General features: G+C 40.4%; 1 protein-coding gene across 4 annotated transcripts in view; it reads right to left on the bottom strand.

The window, feature by feature from the left end:
• Positions 1-13737, bottom strand: part of DCLK1 (doublecortin like kinase 1) — a 385516-nt gene that overhangs the window by 354109 nt on the left and 17670 nt on the right. For all 4 annotated transcript variants that reach the window (XM_008273546.4, XM_070049012.1, XM_008273545.4 and 1 more), the window contains exon 3: positions 13188-13534. In XM_008273546.4, coding sequence (XP_008271768.2) covers positions 13188-13534 — 347 coding nt within the window. The remainder of the gene's footprint in view (positions 1-13187; positions 13535-13737) is intronic.

Below are 13737 nucleotides of genomic sequence, written 5' to 3'. Positions count from 1 at the left end.
TACTGCATGTTTATAATTTTCTCAATATAGTAAAGTAAAAAACTCAAAATGGAACCAACCGAAGTCAGGGATCATCTGAATACTGAACTGATCAAGAATAACTACTTTACATGCTGTTTGCTTCTTAGTTGGACTTTTTAAAAAAAAACGTGTTTGACTCGATGAAGGGTGGGATGGGAGAGGGAGTGGGAGGGGGACAGCCTCGGGAGGGAGAGAGGTGGGGGGGGGTGAGCCACAACAATACAAAAGTTGCACTTTGTAAATTCACATTTATTAAATAAAAATAAAATTTTTAAAAAAAGTGTTTGAAAGGCACAACAACAGAGAAACAGAGACAGAGAGATCTCCCTGCTGCTGGTTCACTCCCCAAATACCTGCAAGAGCCAGGGGCTGGGCCAGCCAAAGCCAGGATACTGAAGCTCAATTTAGGTCTACCAGGTAAATGACAGAGACCCAAGTACTTGAGCCATCACCTGCTGCCTCCCAGGGTATGCATTAGGAGGAAATGGGATTTGGAAGTGGAATGGAGATTTAAACCAAGGTACTCCAATATGAGATATAGGCATCCCAAGCGGCATCTTAACTGCTGTGCCAAACACCCACCCCCCAGTCTGACTTCTACTAATTAATTACTTTCAGACATCAACATACATACAGGGGAAGTTCCATAGAAGAGTCATTAGAGAGGAAAACACACTGGATACACTGGCTTCAGAGCATCTTGTACAACAAAATAAAAGAGAGCGAGGATAGCTTAATACATTTCTCACATAAATGTGCACACTATCATATGAAGTTATCAGCAAGAAACCCAACTGTATATAGAATAGAATGTAACTTTTTTAACTAAAAAGGCAAAGAAGATGGACCAAAATAGGAACTCAGGCCATTTTGTCAATGAGATGGTAGCTAATTTTAATTTATCTTAGTATTTTCCCAATTCAAAATTCTTTACATTGATCAGATATTAATCTATAATAGGAAAAGCCAATTAAAAATAAATCTCCCATCTGTCCTTTGTTTCCAGGGCATGTTGCTTACAACACTGTTCAGATTTAAGAAGGAATTTTTAAAGTTCCATTTAATTTCTGAAACCATTGTGTTTCATCTAATTTCATATGAAAGATTTAAACTCATCAGAAAAATCTGCTGCAACATATTGTACTCTACTGCCTCTAAAGCCCTTGAAACCTGCAGGTTTGTGTCTCTGTCATAATTGGGCCAGATGCTTTTTACATGCATATCTTACTGGCTCATCACCAATTTTCAAATTCATAAAATGTACTGATTAGCTCTTTATTCACAGGATAGTCCAGGCAGTGATAGGAAGGTTTAGTGAATTCTCCTGATTCAGAAGATGAGGCTTTTCTAACAGGATATCTGTTGTTCTCTCATAGAATAAAAGTGCTTTCAACAGTGAAAACCCTCTAAAATTAGCAGATGAATTTTTTCAAATTATCTTAGAGTCTTTCATTGAACAGAAGCTGAAGCTAGAAAACATCCACCATGATTAGCGCCTTATAATCTGTGCTTCTACTGCAGGGAGCAGCACCGTCATTCCAGCTGTACACAGCCACGGCCTGCGGTGGTGGAGTCAGCTCTTCCATGGCCATGACCTGGGGGTACCCTGCTGAACACGGGAATCAATGTGCTGCTGCCAAGGGGAAGCCCGTTGCAAACCAGTCAGTTGTTCAGACACTTTGTCATCCACTCATTTATGGAACATGAATTTACCAGGTCAGGCCCTGGAGTGTCAGAGCCCAAGAGGACACTATGCCTAGCTTCATCCTATAAAATCTGAAGACAGTCATGGGCAGACATTAGACCAGAATAATCAAGATTTGTGGGGCTGCATACAGTGGACAGTGAATGGAGCTCATGAGAGGGAGTTGTCAATTTAACAGGGAAAAATAAGGAAAGGTTTGAGCTAAATCTTGAGAAATGAATAGGTTCTTTTTTTTATAGAGCTGTAGTGACAATTCAATGAGATAATATCAATCATCAATGTAATCTTTAATGGAAACCCACAGCAAAACTAGCACAGTGTCAGCCACAGGGATTCAACAAATACCAGTAATAACATTAATATTACATTAGGAATGGGAACAGGTTGGCAAGACATAGATGCCCTTAAGGAATGAGTTGTGCTGCTAAAGAAGCAAGTGAAGAAATCATGATCTGGGTTGCATTCAGAGCTAACTGAATATAAATGAGATGATAAAAATAGCCGTTAGTAATGGACAAGTGCAAAACAGCCAATTCCACACCCATGATATTAAACACCTACAAGTGTTCTAGACTCTTAAGAAAGCCTGGAATATGAGAGAAGAAAGAAGGACTAATATTTATAGAGGACTAACCATGTAGGTTTTTATATTTAGAGTCAATTAATTAGCAGATCAATATTATGAGGCATGCATTATTATTATTTTAAGGAAGAGGAACTGGATTCAGAGAGTTTATCTGACCTGCCAAAGGTCAAACCACTAATGAGTGTTAAAATCAGAATCTGATCTTACAAGTGTCTCTTTCTAAATTCCATGCTCTTCATCACACCATGAAACATTTCCAGGTAAAAAAATTTACAAAGGAAGATATGATTAATCATTCTTAAAGGAGAATTGTAAATAGTAAATTCCCTCAGTGCATTTAAAATATGTTCAAAAACAAAACAAAACAAAATTTAACCGTCAGCTTTTTAAGAGTTACCAATAATAGGATATCAATTACAGTACTAGATCTGTCACATAGATTTAATTTAATCTTCATTTAATCTTAATGATAACTTATAAAGCAAGCTTTATCATTATCATTATTCCAATTACGCAGACATAGAAACTGAGGACTCTCAGAGTTAACTATTCCCAGCGGGAGGACATATTTGAACTCAGGTCTATTGATCTTTTTTATTATTATTAATATTATTATTATTTGACAGGTAGAGTTACAGACAGTGAGAGAGAGAGACAGAGAGAAAGGTCTTCCTTCTGTTGGTTCACTCCCCAAATGGCCACTATGGCCAGTGATGTGCCCATCCGAAGCCAGGAGCCAGGAGCTTCTTCCTGGTCTCCCATGCAGGTGCAGGGGCCCAAGCACTTGGGCCATCCTCCACTGCCTTCCTGGGCCACAGCAGAGAGCTAGACTGGAAGAGGAACTTCCGGGACTAGAACCCAGTGCCCATATGGGATGTCGGCATCACAGGCGGAGGATTAACCAAATGAGCCAAGGCGCTGGCCTATTAATATTTGAAACTAATGTTTTGGGGACCAGCACTGTGGCACAGTAGGTAAAGCTGCCATCTACAGTGCTGGCATCCCATGTGGGCACCAGTTCGAATCCTGGCTGCTCCACTTCTGATCCCACTCCCTGTTAATTTGCCTGGGAAATCAGCAGAAGATAGCCCAAGTATTTGGGCCCCTGAACTCACATGGGAGACACAGAAAGAGCTCCTGGCTCCTGGCTTCGACCTGGCCCACCCTTGGCTGATGTGGCCATTTGGGGAGTGGACCAGCAGATGGAAGACCTCTCTCTCTCTCTCCTTTCTCTGTAACTCTTGACTTTCAAACAAATAAATAAATCTTTTAAAAATAATAAACTAAGGTTTTTCCTCTGTATCATGTTACTACATATATGAGGGTACTTCAAGAAGTTCATGAAAAATGGAATTAAAAGATTAGTTTGGTGTAAAAAATTTTGAAATCCCTGTATAAGAGGAATCTTCAAAACACTGATGACAAATGTGCATTTAAAAATATGCATCAATCTCAATTTTTTGCAATAATTAATTTTTTAAAGTTTATTTAATTATTTTTTTTTATTTGGAAGGCAAAGTGACAGAGAAAGAGAGAGATCGACCTTTGGTCCACTGGTTGATTCCCCAAATGCCCACAAATCGGGGCTGGAGTAGGCAAAGCCATAAGCCAAAAAAATCCAGGTAGGTCTCCCACGTGGGTGGCAGGGACTCGAGACTTGAGCCATAACCACTGCCTACCAGGGTGCACTTCAGCAGAAGGCTAGATCAGATGCAGAGGTAGGATTTGATCCTAGGCACTCTGATACAGGATGGGAATGTCCCAAGCAGTGTCTTAATCCACTGCGTCAGAATGCCTGCTCCTTCAAACCTCATTTTTCCCCAAACTTTTTGGAATGCCTTTCAAACATCTAGGCCTAAATTCACATATAGCAACCTTCATCATTAAAAGTAATTTCAATATACTATATTTTTTAAAGATTTAATTAATTTATTTGAAAGACAGAGTTACAGAGAAGTAGAGACAGAGAGTGAGGTCTTCCATCCGCTGGTTCCCTCCCCAGATGGCCGCAACGGCCAGAGCTGCACCAATCCGAAGCCAGGAGCCAGGAGCTTCCTCCGGGTCTCCCACGTGGGTACAGTGACCCAAGGTCTTGGGCCATCTTCCATTGCTTTCCCAGGCCATAGCAGAAAGCTCGATCGGAAGAGGAGCAGCTGGGACTAGAACTGGTGCCCATTTGGGATGCTGGAATTTCAGGCCAGGATGTTAACCCGCTGTGCCACAGCGCTGGTCCCTATATATTTTTTTAACTTAAATAATAAGATGGGGAAGCCAATTTTATATTCTAGGCCTGAACGAGAAATCTCAAGCTGTATGTTTCTGTCTGAAACCCTGGAGCCAGTTAACTTTAAAGTTCAATTTCTGCTACCCCAGGCAGCAACAGAAGACCCCATCAAGAGACAGTCCCAAAGCAGTCTCATATATGTCCTCCAAATGTCCTCAACACACAATAGCGAGGGCTTTGGAAAACACATGGTCAGTACTGCAGTGGATGCTAGAGGGTCTTAAAACTCACTTCCCAGCAAAAGCAAATTAAAATCAAACTCCCAGAAAATTGACTTTTGCTGAGACTAACCTAAGCTTTAAAATATACAACACTGCAGGTACTCCCAACCAATGAGCTTCTTAGGGGAGTTCAGCCTGGAAGAAAAGAAATGCATTCCTCTCACTTTGGAGGAGGGCAGGTGTAGCTCCAAAGTCCTGATCGTCCATGGGAGATGATAACCCAAAATAGCACACTCCATCCTCAGTGACATGCCACAGTTATGCTTAAGCTCCTTTCTCTTTGAAATCAGATAAAATATTTCCATCAATGCACAGCTTCAGTAAATCAAGAAGATGATTTAACATGTGCTCTGAGCTTCAGTAGAAAATTTTAATTTGACATTTGAAAATGTAAGCTAAATCACTTGTATCCACTGTTTTTTTACACCCATTGCAAACAAAATTAAAAAGTGTTGTATTCGCTTTTACAATATAGATATTGTGCCAAATCATAACAGTAAACAACATGTGTATCAAGAGAGAAGGGTTTAAATATGCTTAGAGAAGTTAATTAGAGCTGTCCCAGAAAAGATCTGCTTTCAAAAAGGAAGAAAAAAATGCCATGATTACCAATAGCTACAGAAAATCTCCTTTTTCCAGTACAACTAATTCTTATCACACCCTAAAATCCTCATTTTTTTTCATTTGAGAACCTTTGGTTTCATATCTTCTAAGCTCATCCTCTGCTATAGCCAACCTCAGATGTCATACATAGGAAAGTGTACCATTTTTCTTTTTTTTTTTTTAAAGATTTATTTTATTTATTTGAAAGACAGAGTTACAGAGAGAGGGATCCTCCATTCGCTGGTCACTCTCCAGATGGCTGCAACGGCTGGAGCTGTGCCAATTTGAAGCCAGGAGCCAGAAGTTTCTTCCCAGGCCAAGGAGAGAGCTGGATTGGAAGTGGAACAGCCAGGACTAGAACCGGCGCCCATGTGGGATGGTAGCACTTCAGGCCAGGGCTTTAACATGCTGTGCTACTTCTTGGAAAAGACCCCAGAAGCACAGGCAGTCAAAGCCAAAATTAACATTTGGGATTGCATCAAATTTTGAAGTTTCTGTACTTCAAAAGAAACAGTCAGGAAAGTGAAGAGGCAACCGACAGAATGGGAAAAAATATTTGCAAACTATGCAACAGATAAAGGGTTGATAACCAGAATCTACAATGAGATCAAGAAACTCCACAAGAACAAAACAAACAACCCATTTAAGAGATGGGCCAAGGACCTCAACAGACATTTTTCAAAAGAGGAAAGCCAATGGCCAACAGACACATGAAAAAATGTTCAAGATCACCAGCAATCAGGGAAATGCAAATCAAAACCACAATGAGGTTTCACCTCACCCCGGTTAGAATATGGCTCACATTCAGAAATCTACCAACAACAGATGCTGGCGAGGATGTGGGGAAAAATGGACACTAACCCACTGTTGGTGGGAATGCAAACTGGTTAAGCCACTATGGAAGTCAGTCTGGAGATTCCTCAGAAACCTGAAGATAACCCTACCATTCAACCCAGCCATCCCACTCCTTGGAATTTACCCAAAGGAAATTAAATTGGCAAACAAAAAAGCTGTCTGCACCTCCATGTTTACTGCAGCTCAATTTACAATAGCTAAGACCTGAAACCAACCCAAATGCCCATCAACAGTAGACTGGATAAAGAAATTATGGGACATGTACTCTATAGAATACTATACAGCAGTCAAAAACAACAAAACCCGGTCATTTGCAACAAGATGGAGGAATTTGGAAAACATCATGCTGAGTGAATTAAGCCAGTCCCAAAGGGACAAATATCATATGTTCTCCCTGATTGGCGACAACTAACTGAGCACCAAAGGGGAAACCTGTTGAAGTGAAATGGACACTATGAGAAACAGTGACTTGATCAGCCCTTGTCCCGACTGTTGATGTACAATGTAATACTTTATCCCTTTTAGTATTTTTTTTGTTCTAGTACTATTGGTTGAATTCTGTAATTAACACACAATTATTCTTAGGTATTTAAATTTTAACTGAAAAGTGATCCCTGTTAAATATAAGAGTGGGAATAAGAGAGGGAGGAGATGTACAATTTGGGACATGCTCAATAGGACTTGCCCCAAATGGTGGCGTTAGAAACGTGCCAGGGGATTCCAATACAAATCCATCAAGGTGGCATGTATCAATGCCATCTCACTAGTCCAAGTGATCAATTTCAGTTCACAATTGATCACACTGATAGGTCTAAGAGTCAAAGGGATCACACAAACAAGACTAGTGTCTGCTAATACTGATAGAATCAAAAAGGGAGAGAATGATCCATCATGGGAAGTGGGATACACAGCATACTCATAGAATGGCAGATGTCCTTAATAGCACCTGGCCTCAGAATCAGCCCTTAAGGCATTCGGATCTGGTTGAAGAGCCCATGAGAGTATTTTAGGCATGGAAAGCCAAGACACTCTGGAAGAAAAAAAAGAAGAAGACCTAAATGAAAGATCTCTATGAGTGAGATCCCAGTGGAAAGAATGGGGCCATCAAAGAAGGAGGTACCTTTCTCTGAAGGGAGGAGAGAACTTCCACTTTGACTATGACCCTGTTGGAACTGTCAGAATAAGATCTAAGTTGGCGAACTCAAAAGGCTTCCATAGCCTTGGCAACTCATGACTAGAACCTAGGGAGATTACTGACGCCATAAACAAGAGTGTCAAATTGTTAAGTCAACAACAGGAGTCACTGTGTACTTACTCCTCATGTGGGATCTGTCCTTAATGTGTTGTCCAATGTGAAGTAATGCTATAACTGGTACTGAAACAGTATTTTACACTTTGTGTTTCTGTGTGGGTGCAAACTGATGGAATCTTTACTTAATATATACTAAATCGATCTGTATATAAAGATAATTGAAAATGAATGTTGATGTGAATGGAATGGGAGAGGGAGTGGGAGATAGGAGGGGTGCGAGTGGGAGGGAAGTTATGGGGGAGGAAAGCCATTGTAATCCATAAACTGTACTTTGGAAATTTATATTTACTAAATAAAAGTTAAAAAAAATGTACAACATATTTTAAAGTATAAATACATTATCAATGTATTTACATTTATTAAATAAATTTCAATTGAATTAATTTGTTATATTTTAAAAATACTATATATGTACAGCAATGTATACATAAATGACTATAGGAGATTTTACAACATTTTAATTTTATTAAACAAATGTTCTGATATGTTTAATGTAAAAAAAAGAAGTTTAGTTTATAAGTTAAGCATAGTAAGAAATTAACAACAGCAACTAGAAACTAGAAGTTAAGACAATATACTACAATAAAAAATTATGAGGATGAGGATTCCCTCCCTGCAGAATATGGAATTTTCCTTTTAATGTTTTTGGCCTACGGTTGACTGCAGGTTAACTGAAACCCTGGAAAGTAAATTGGGGGATGGAGGTCTACTGAACCTCAGCTGAGTGAGTCCTAGTGTTTTCCATTTTAGGAAAACAACAAATTGTTCACGCTAGCATGCTAGGAATGGTAGATTTTATAAAGTGCATAGCCTATGAGAAATGTCTGCAAGATAAAAATAGAACATCCCTGAGTCTTTACTACGAAAGCATGCTACTATATCGTGCAGATCCTCAGTGTCGAAGAGCAGGGAAGACCGGGATGTGCACCTCTTTTCTGCTTGGAGAGCAATACAGTGTATCATAGCCATATTTCAGTGGAAGGAGGTGGACCAATAGGACGTACTTTATCTATGTTCTTTACAGAATAAATTACCTGCTTAGGCACTAGCTGGCATAAGATTCGCTGTTCTTTATGTTTCTAAGGATTCAATAATCACAGATTTAGCAACTCTAAATAGCCAGACTTGCTTTTCCATGAAAGGATTCAGGAGATATGCAAAGATGTCTTTGTAGCAAATCTTACACTGTAAGGGCTTATTGTAATCCCTTGAAAAGAAAAGTCACATTCCAAATGACCTCTGGGTGTAGTTTCTTGGCAGGGTGGGTGAATAACCAAAGCCCCAGCATCCAGAGTCTGGACTGCCACAACAGTAAGAGACTCAGGTGCTGCAAATCCTCCCACAGGAAATGGAGAAAGGGGACATAATTTTAACCCTCAGCTAGCAAATGCCCTCTTCCTTCTTTGGGGGCTCTTCATTAAGACCCAAATTAACAAGGCATCACTGGAAATAAGGCACAGTGAGAGTTCCCTGGAACTCCCCAGCCATGCCGGCAGAAAGCCTGCCGTCACAAGAGCAGAGTCACCCTGAAAATCGAGAGGCAGAAGGGGAAAGGTCGTGGTAACCAAATGGGAAGCTCCACAGCCCCTGAAGAGGGAACCGCGTGGACGTCATGAGCAAGGGCTTGCTCACAAACAGGCAGCTCAAGAGCCCCACAGCCATCTTGGACAACTGCAGCTTCCTGCAAAATCTCTCCCATATGGTACAGCATTTGCAATGTGTTTATTTTCTTATGTCAGCCTAAGAAAATCTCAAAAAAAATAGTACTGAAGGATAAACCCAAGAGGCAAGTGAACAAAGAGGCAGAATGGTGGCAGAACAAGTGTGGACAGCATGAGATCTGTGCCCTTCCATGCTCAGTGCCTCTGGGTAACAGATTAACAGTAGGCACAAGCCTCCACACTTACCATCAAAAACTCCAGCATCAACTGTTTCCACCCTACAGATACATCTGCAGGCCGTCTGAAGGCAATCTGAAAAGCCATCCCTGCTTGCACATCTCTACCCATTTACTCAAAGCATTCAAGCTTTTCAATTTTAAAATAATCTCACTTCCTTAATACAAAAAAATTACAAAATACTTTATAGGGCATCATATTTCCCATACTGGTTACAGAGTTTATGCAAGACTTCAGTTAAACTGAATTTCCCATATTGCTTATGGAGACCATGGAAGGGCTTAGTGCTTTTTTTTTTTTAAAAGACAAGTGATCTTAAAGGTGATGTCTTATGGACAGCATATAGACCCCAGTACCACCTGGGCAGGGTTACATGGTAGCAGCATGGAGTGCCATGCCTCCATGGCCAAGCATCATTCCACAGCAAAGACTGTAGGGAAATAGCTATGCTCAAAGGCTTATCAAGCCTGAGTCCCTGCCAGGGCTGTCAAAAAAATCTACTCTAACAAACTGCCAATGGGGCAGTTTTCTCTTTTGAACCGAAGCGATTCTAAAGACTCCCAGGGTTCATGAGGCAGCATCTTTGCTCCCACTGGGAACCCAAGCAAAAAGTCTTTATGTTCTTTCTACTTTATCATCCAATTCGTTGCAGGGTTTCACTGCTCCTGCTATGAAGAGAGCACACCACAGCAGAGGAAACACCGCCACAGCCAACTGCATGCTTGACTGAAAAACAGTTGAGTACAACAGTCAGCAGAATGACTGCAGGGGGTAGAGGGAATAAATATATCAGAGAACTTTCAGATGATATTCCTTAGGCAAAGCACTGCCTGGAAAATCCTTTCTCAATACATTTACATCTGTTGTTGCTTAAACAGTCTGCTGTGGCACAGTGGTTAACAGCAAACTCAGGAGCCAGACTGGTTCAAATCCCAACTTTGCCATTTATAGCTGTGTGGTGCTAAGCATGCATTTATTTATTTATTTGAGAAGCAAAGAGAAAGAGACAGACCTACGGGGAGAGGGAGAGAGGCTGATAGAGCGCTTCCATTGCTAATTCACTCCTCAAATGTCTGCAACAGCTAGAGCTGGGCAAGGTTGAAGTGAGGAGCCAGTTCAATCCAGGTCTCTCAGATGGGTGGCAGATCCCACTTACTTAAGCCATCACCTGCTGCCTCCCAGGCTGTGCATTGTCAGGAAGCTAGAGTCAGGTGCTAGAGCAAGAAATCAAACCCAGGCACTCTGCTAGGCAACCTAGGTGCCTAAACCAGCATCCTAAACAGTAGGCCAAACATCCATGCTTTAGGAATGCCTGTAATAAGTTCTGTGCTTGGTATCCTCATATGTTACGTTGGGTAATAATTGAACTGTTGTGAAGGTTAAATGTGCTAATACACGCAAAACACTCAGGACAATGCTCAAGAAAGTTTTCAACGTGATTATAGCTTAAGAATACCTTTCACGTGTATTATCATAGTGGATCCCACAAGCACTCTATGAAACAGGCACAATCATTTTATCCATGTTTTATCTATCAATATGATAAGACTCAGTTTTCTAAGAACAATTTGTGGTTGAGACAAGATTTGAATTTTGGTCTTTGGACATTAAATGTGGGATTCTTTCCCACTATACCAATAAACTACAGCAAAATGCCATAATACAATATTGACTGATTCTAGATGAATTCAGAAAGGAAGAAAATGATGGAGAACATCATAGCACCTATGCCAGGAATTCATTCTTGGAATAAATATAATTAAATGATCAATTGATGGCAGACTTTAGCAAAGTAGTAAAAGCCAATTTTTAGGCACAATGTGTAGAATTTTGAACCACCAAAATTCTGAAATGAAGGGGGAAGAGAAAGATATAAACATGTAATCTTTTTTCTAAATTATATTTTTTATGAAAGTAGGCAAACTCCATCTTGAAAAAACTCAACACATGAAAGTGAACTACAAGATGGTTGAGTAACTCATCAGAAATGGAACCAGCAAATGACTTATAAGCTCAGATGTGAAGATTACCACTTTATTGCTACCAAGATTGTCAACCCAGCAGTGGGCTTTCCAGTCATTGTCACACTGATGACATTCAAACCACAGCCACCTAGATCTAGAAGTCTCAGAATTTCACTCCTCAGAATCTTTACCCTCATGCAAATTTTATGAGATAGACAGAACACTGGCAAATATAAATGAGCAATTGGAACATATTCCCTTCCACAATGGATTTTCTTTTAAAGCATTTGAATGGAACCCTAGAGGAAGAATTCTTCATGACTAATACTCTTTCTAGTATTAGCATTCATTTCTAATTCATAGAGTTTGCATGTATTTGCCTTCAAGAACTTGTATGAGTCTTCTATTTAATAAGATCAATCCTTTAGCATATGCATCTAGCTTTGATTTTTATTTTATTTTATTTTATTTTATTTTTTTGACAGGCAGAGTGGACAGTGAGAGAGAGAGAGACAGAGAGAAAGGTCTTCCTTTTGCCATTGGTTCACCCTCCAATGGCCGCTGCGGCCAGCGCGCTGCACTGTTCTGATGGCAGGAGCCAGGTGCTTCTCCTGGTCTCCCATGGGGTGCAGGGCCCAAGCGCTTGGGCCATCCTCCACTGCACTCCCTGGCCATAGCAGAGAGCTGGCCTGGAAGAGGCGAACCGGGACAGAATCCGGCGCCCCGACCAGGACTAGAACCCCGTGTGCCGGTGCCACAAGGCGGAGGATTAGCCTAGTGAGCCACGGCGCCGGCCTAGCTTTGATTTTAAGATGAACATTACTTAAAAATAATTCAAATTACTCCTCAAAATTTAAAAGGGGCACTTTTATAGAGCCATATTAAAACTAAATTGCAGGAGAGATAACATGATAAAAGATCTAATCTTAAACAAAAAGACAATGTTATACTGAATGGCAAGAAAATCACACTGTACATATCGTTTTTTTTTTTTTTTTTTTTTTAAATTCAGCTCAACATCAGAGTTCTGCCAAATCTTTACAAAAACCCACACAAGTCCTTGAAAGGTAACAGTTCCTTGGGGATCATCTGACCAACTCACATTAAAATGTCAACCCACCTAAGTTAATTGATGTCTAACCCATACCCCTAGAAACTACCCTTTCATGTTAATTCTGAAACCATGTTTTCAAGATGAAGATGTATAATTCTCAAGAAATATGCCTCTTTGAAACCATCCAAATGGAAATATACCATTCCTTAGAAATGTATTTTAAAACCCCTAAAACTTAAATAAATCTCATTAGTGAACACCACTGAGACATATAATCATAAAATATTTAGGTCAAAGAAATGATTTTCCTCTAGAGATTTTCTTCTATTGGTCACAGTTTCTGGCAACATTTCAATCAAGCTTAAGGTTGAAAGACATTTAACAAAACTGAAAACAAATGACTGAAAAGCATTATTAAGTAAAGAGCAACCGAAAGACAGAAATCCCCAAGTAATCACTTAATCTTCTAAAATAGTCTTTTTTAGTTTCTTTATTTCCTTGGTTAATCCTGCCCACTCTAACCCTAGACTGGCTTAACGTCAACAAGTAGCTATGACTTCATGACCCAGCTCCATCAGCAATTTGAGAAAATGTAGGCTTCAGGTACCCACTGCATGCCACCTATACCCTGGGCAACTGGTTCTTGCTTGTAAGGTCGAATGCCCATCGCCACATCTCTCTTACCTGTTTCCCATCCAGCGTGTACAGGCGTTTCACTACTCCCGAGTCCAGCTTGATGGCATCGGTTATATCAGTGAGGACCTGCTCAAAGGAATGAGCTGTTTTCTTGTTCAGCAGAATCCTAACAGCTTTCCGAGGCTTCACTCCGCTTCTGATGATGGTGACCAGCTTGGGCCGAATGAAATCCTTATTCTCCCTCACCTCGGAAGGGCTCCCTTTGGCAGTGGCCAGTGAAGACACCGCCCGGGAAGCAGAGGTGGTCTTGACGTTCACTGACCAGTTGGGGTTCACATTCTTGGTGTACTCCAGTTTCTTGAAGGGCTCTATAGAGCCACAAACATAACTCTCTCCTAAGAAAGAGGAAGATATTTATATTCACACTACAATAAATGCATTTCTTCTTTCCTACTTAGGCTTTGCCTTTCCCTTTCTACTTAGGGGCCATAGCTAGCTGTGACTTTTAAAACAATGGAAGCATAAATCAATAATTAATGAAAAAGATCGATTCCTATCTTCTAATCTGGCTCTGTCAGAAACAGATTGGCATACTGGA

The sequence above is a fragment of the Oryctolagus cuniculus genome, chromosome 9, assembly GCF_964237555.1.
Source record: "Oryctolagus cuniculus chromosome 9, mOryCun1.1, whole genome shotgun sequence".
NCBI lineage: Eukaryota > Metazoa > Chordata > Mammalia > Lagomorpha > Leporidae > Oryctolagus > Oryctolagus cuniculus.
Note: the sequence above shows the minus strand (reverse complement) of the source record. Positions and strands in the feature narration are given on the sequence as shown.